We start from the raw sequence: 6,112 nt of genomic DNA on the forward strand, positions 1-6,112 counted from the left end.
GCACAGAGAGAAATGGACGGTTTCAAAGAGGAAAAAAGAACGGAAGTTTCGGTAAAGTTAACACGGAATTTGTGTGATCTCACCTTGACGGAATAAGCGAGCGACAAGGTGACGGCTAGAGGAAGACCCTCGGGTACGGCGACTACGAGCACCGTGACACCGATGATCAGATGTCGCACCAGATCACCAGCGTACGTATTTCGCCACGGTTTACTCTCTATGACGAAGGTCGTCACGCAGAACTGTATGATTAGAATGAAGACAGTGAGCACCGCGATGGTCGAGCCGGCGTAACCGATCTGTATGGCGAGTTTAGTTAGCTTGGCTTGCAGAACACTCTTTTCTTTCTTTCCACTCTCCCCGGCGCTCGCGGGTGCGGCTGCGTGATGATTCTCGCCGCCCTCGTGCTTGACACTGCCGCCACCGCCACCGCCACCGCCTCCACCTCCACCTCCACCTCCACCGCCTCCACCGCCGCTTCCCGTCACGTGACTGTTCCCGGTAATCTCTACCGACTCGTCTCCTTGATTTACAGTACCAAAATTAGATTGCGCTCCATCTGTACTATATGCCAATCGAGGTTTAATCGACTCAAGCGATCAATTTTTACTCGCACCTCAGCAAGGACTCTGATCATGCTGCTAATCGATCGCAACGCCGACTGAACCTCGATCGTTAAATTCAGCACGAATATATACGAAGTTGTTAAAAGCATTCTAATAAAAATAGTGGATGCTACTTAAGTTAATGGATAAAAGTTTAATGAAAGATGATTAAGATTAAGTGGCATAGCAGTTACATGTTAAAAACACAGATTTAAAACCACGGGTGTTTATATCATTACTAAAATGCAGAAAACGAGAAGCTAATGCAAGAATGAAATAGCCGCTAACGTGTCAAATGCATATAAACCACTGCCAATAGAACACGCAAAAATTAATAGGGAACGGAAGCGTGGACAGTGTAATTTCGTTTCTTCTCTTACACTCGGTCCTGGATATAGCGTTTAGTAGCGAGCAATATATCGAAATTGTCCTTTAAATAAAAAACGCATAGTATCTACCCTCATCACGATTTTCATTATTTTAAATTAATATTATTGCTTCAAAACGCGCAATATATGCCAGGTCCGAGTACATTTAAACCGTGCTCAATGAAGAGAGGGAAAACCGACTTTAATCAAATATTACCAATACGATAAAATATTCCTTTATACGCAACATTAGTACACATAGTATAAGGTCGTAGGTACAATTAATCGAAATAATATAGAAGAAAAAAAAAGAAAATATACCCGAGTGATACAGAAAAATGAAGAAGATGAAGTGAGAGATAAAAGAAAACTGAATGCTGCCTTGAGAATTCGATCAATTTCTTGGTATTAATAGTAACGTATATGTGTATAATGTATACACATAATTATATATTGAGATAAAAACAATAAAAATATGTATATATATATAGATATTATTTAGAATTATTCACCTGGTAATGACTTCTTCTTCCGCTGCTTTTTAGCCTCTAGATAAAAAAATACATGCAAAACGAAATTGATTAGCAATCTATCTGAAAATGTATATGCCAATAAGTCGCGCCATTAACAGAATTCAGGTCTTTTAATTATAATTCTTTTTCTTCTTTTTCTCGTTAATTTTCTTAAAAGGGTACTTAATACTAACAAATGAGGTAGGTACAGCCCAGAAGGTCTAACATAAAGAATAAAAACGGCTACTGTTTTACACCAATAAACGGACCAATTTTCACTAATATAATTGTAAAAGTGCATAAGAATGCATTCCTGATAATATATACACGCACGCACGCACGTATGTACGCGCCAGGAAAATACAAATTTACCTTCCAGGTTGTGCAACAACGAAATACATACAGAGGAGCATGGATCGTCAAAAAAGAAGGAATTATGCCTTTGATATTCTATTTCCATATATAAAATGTCCCAAAAATGGCGTACTTTTCTCAAAATACAAATCTAGAAAAATTGGATTAAAAATGGCAAATTATAACTAATATATATCAAAGATTCTGATAAGTTTAATATCTGAAAACAATCCTCCCTTTTTTTTTTAAATAAACGTCATACCTTGACATTTTTAATATAATATTATTAAAATGTAAAATTTTTTTTAATTTTAGTCCTTGATTTGAAAAGTACGTGACTTGTAAGACAGTTTCTATAAAAATGATTTGAAAAGATTATAGAATAATAACAATTTAACCAATTTTGCAATTATCAAATGTGAACCTCATATACACATATCAGACAAAGATAAGAAAACATTATACAGTAGAAACATTATACAGCAAAAACATTTTAGCTATGTAGAGGGACAAAAACACAAATGACTCAAGAAAATATAATCAAATAATAGCACCTTGAAAATATTCTACCGATAAGAGCTCCTTTTTTTTCTCATAAATTATATATGACACTTTACTAGAGATAAGTTGGCAGAACTGTAATTTGCAAATATTACTTTCGATATTTGTCTACAGTGCCTAATACATTCAATGTGTATAATTGAATGGGGAATTTTTTGTTAATGAAAGAATTGTCATGAAATAATATTGCTGCGTCATTGCATTTTATGAGAATATTTTACACTTTTTAAAACTAGTAAGTGTTCGTTTTTGAAACGTTAACAAATCAAAACACAGGTTTTCTATAGCCAATCAGTTAATGAGTTAATAAAAATACAGAAATTCATCTGTTGTAGGTGTTGCAAATGCAATGTCAAGGGTAAAAAACAAGGAATAAAAAAATGACTATTTGTAAAATCCGTAATAAAAAATTATCACACCAATTCACGTCAAAACCATGCGTCCACTGCGATTCGTCTACACTCATTTTGAAACATTTCATAAATATCATGCGAAGATATAATAGAATACCAACAACTTCTATTAGGTAAATCGCCGTAAATTCACTGTTTGTACGTTGTAACTTATTCATTTATTACCATCTTAATAATTTGAATGATTCAGAAGTTGCTAGTAAAGAGACAGGTGTACTAAATCATTAGAGTGGAAAGAATATGGAAATATTGATTTTTAAATTAATCTAACAAAACCTAATAGAATTTTAAAAAACACGTACTATATATTTATAAAAGATTACTCCAAGAATTTAGTAACATCTGTATAAATATATAGTCATTCAAAGTAATTAGTCAATAGGAAGTAACGATTACACGTACCTTTCTTCATTTTCTTGATTTCTTGCTCCTGTTGATCAACAGCAGCACCCAGTAAGGTAAAGATAATACCCGCTTGGGAATTAACACCTACTGCAGTAACTAACATTTTCCCGGAACCCTCCATCACGTGCGTACCTTTTCAACAACACAATATATACAAAATATATAGTTTTTCGTCTTATGACGATTCTTCAAAAATTTTGAACCTTTTTTTATGCAATAGAAATAATGTAGTAATGAGAATGATTCAATCAAGGCTCTCTCACCTGAAAGTACCATAGGATCAAACGCTTCCCCTTTCTTTACATGATCTGACTCTCCAGTCAGACTGGATTCATCCACTTTGAGATCGTTGCTTTGTATAAGAATACCGTCTGCAGGCAACAGGTCTCCATATTTTATCTGTATTGTCAAACAGCTAATTTAATGTAAATTTTGCTTTCTTCTACTACATCAATATATAGAGATGCCGCTCAAAGTTAATCCAACAGGTTAAAACAGGTTACTATATATTTAAAGACTATAAAGAATTTGATTAACGATGCTGCATATATACCTGACAAATGTCACCCACAACAATGTCAGATACAGAGATTTGTTTCACTTCTCCTTGCCGTATAACCGAGAACTTGTGTTCTCCCTCTATCCGACTTTGAAGACCTCTAAACTGCCTCTCCTTGGAATAATCATTAAACGCAGTCACTAAGACCACCACAATTACAGAAATCAATATAGCGAGTCCTTCAATCCAACCGTATTTCGCTTCGTCCTCATCTACAGATGCTGGAGATAAACGAAAAGAATATATTGTAAAAATTTCTCTTTTTCTCTCTCTCTCTCTCTCTTTCTCTCTAAAGTTTTTCTAAGCCTAAAGCTGATACTCTCTGCAGTTATACATATAAACACTATATACATATATATATGTATATATAAAAGATTTTAATATAAATTCCTCACTATATACTATCTAACAATAAGTGGAAACTACTCATAGATAAATATATGACATCACATCATAAATACTTACCTTGTGTTTTCTCATCATCAGCAGGATGATAAAAGCTAAGACCTAATGAAACCAATGCTGCTACTTCTAAGATGATTAACGTGACATCTTGTAATGCTTCCCATACTAACTGTAAAAATGTTTTTGGTGGCTTTGGAGGTATCATATTGGAACCAAATGTATCTCGCCTATGTTGTATGTCTGCTGCTGATCCACTAAGACCTACACAAATTATCATAATGTATTTCTCATCATATGTCTTCCTATGTCAGACCGGTAGTCCAGTTCTTATATTTAAGATCTTTTTTAAGGACAGTCTTAAGATTAATGTCAAAGCAAGTTATATAGAGAGTCGTATTAGCATCTTAAGACTTTACTTGAGGCGATCTTAGAATAACAACTGGCTATGAATATTGGCCTAAATCTTCAGAGATTAGAAGAAAGGTATATAAAGCTCATCTCTTGTGTCGACATAAATGTTCTGTCCTAGCAAGACACAGCTAACAAAACCTACCTTCATTGGGTGAAGTATACAGCTTTTTACAAATCTCCTGCACACCACCGTAGCCATTGATTTTGTTGACACCTTCGCGACCCCGGAGCTCCATGAGCTCACGGAGTTGCTTAAGCGTGACACCATATTGGGCCGGCCGGCCGTCTATCGTCGCCATGATATCCCTGTCGCTTCTGTTGGCCGAAGCCAACTACTGTTACGCTTTTGCAAGGCTACCACAGCTCGTATTATTCTCTGGCGTCTCTGCTCCACTGGCCTCCAAGTGAATGGAGGACCAACGGCTGAAACATAAGAGACACCTTCTTCAGTTATCAAGTCTACAAGGGTGTAATAAATGCTAAATGGATATAAACACATGTTCCATGTTACATTCATATACACATGTTATGTTTGATTCCATTTGTAACTTAAATTATCGCAGTGCGTCCACTGACTGGGAAATTACAGTCTATGGACCACGTTGACACATCACGAGGAAAGGATTAAACAGTAGAAATCTACCATCGCGAGGCGACGTGTAGGACACATCGTTGCACGACGACAGGCCAGCTCTCCTTGTGATCCGGCGGTGCTGCGGGAATCGGGTGAACGCGGACGCAATCGATATCGGGCGGCCGCGTGTCAGGAAACTGAACGAATATCCGACGATGAGGACGACGATGACGGCGATGAGGACGAGGGCACGCGGCTACGCTCGCGACGGACGTTCTCGTCGCTTATGCAACGCGATTATTGATTCCGGGGGTGTGCAGCGACGTCGAAAGGAGCAACATCGCTTCGCCGTGCTGGTGCCTGCATACACGTACACTCATATATATATATACACACACACACACGCATATACGACGCGCACACACATACACCACGTCGACCCTACCGCGGCGCTTCGCGCTAAATGTCAAACTCCTTTAACCCGGCGCCGGAGCGAACGCGCGCCGCGCACCGTGTCACGGAGAGAATCGGCGGCGAGATCGGAGATCACGAGGCGCTCGTCTCGCGCGCGCGCGCTAATCTCGGAGGTCGGTTAACCCTCTCTCTCTCCCCCGAGTTAAAGAGCCGAGTACACTCGCCCCGTCCTGTCCGTCGGGGGCGCGTTCAGATTCCTATCCCGAGTACGTTTCCTAGATATCATCTTGTCTCCTTGTTCGATGAACGACAAGGATAAAATGATACCTGAAGAGTGTGGCACTCGAGTGGGAATTCGAACATAGACCAGGTGTTTAAGCCCGCTCCCCCTCGAATTGGAGCGTTCCGAGATTGAGGTTATGCGCGCTTCAGGCAGGGCGAGCGGGCTGCGCGAAGCGGAAGCGGCTGGTAAGCGACGTGAAGATTGGCGCGGATCGCTCAAGTGCGGAGTGAAGTCCGCAGGTGAGGACC

At 38.8% G+C, this 6,112-nt stretch overlaps 1 protein-coding gene across 8 annotated transcripts in view; it reads right to left on the reverse strand.

Moving 5' to 3' along the window:
* PMCA (plasma membrane calcium-transporting ATPase 3) overlaps nt 1–4,901 on the reverse strand; it is a 49,601-nt gene extending 44,700 nt beyond the window's left edge. For 7 of the 8 annotated variants that reach the window (XR_001940681.1, XM_018539028.1, XM_018539026.1 and 4 more), the window contains exons 1-7: nt 4,736–4,901; nt 4,243–4,443; nt 3,772–3,998; nt 3,482–3,617; nt 3,216–3,350; nt 1,486–1,521; nt 84–523 (exon numbers count right to left, since the gene is read on the reverse strand). Coding sequence is in view for 7 of the 8 variants with exons in the window: in XM_018539028.1 (XP_018394530.1) it covers nt 84–523; nt 1,486–1,521; nt 3,216–3,350; nt 3,482–3,617; nt 3,772–3,998; nt 4,243–4,443; nt 4,736–4,892 (1,332 nt within the window). In the remaining variant the exon portion in view is untranslated. The remainder of the gene's footprint in view (nt 1–83; nt 524–1,485; nt 1,522–3,215; nt 3,351–3,481; nt 3,618–3,771; nt 3,999–4,242; nt 4,444–4,735) is intronic. The other variant, XM_018539025.1, reaches the window with a different exon arrangement.
* Nucleotides 4,902–6,112: the final 1,211 nt, after the last annotated feature.

The sequence above is a fragment of the Cyphomyrmex costatus genome, unplaced genomic scaffold, assembly GCF_001594065.2.
Source record: "Cyphomyrmex costatus isolate MS0001 unplaced genomic scaffold, Ccosl1.0 scaffold20, whole genome shotgun sequence".
Lineage (NCBI taxonomy): Eukaryota > Metazoa > Arthropoda > Insecta > Hymenoptera > Formicidae > Cyphomyrmex > Cyphomyrmex costatus.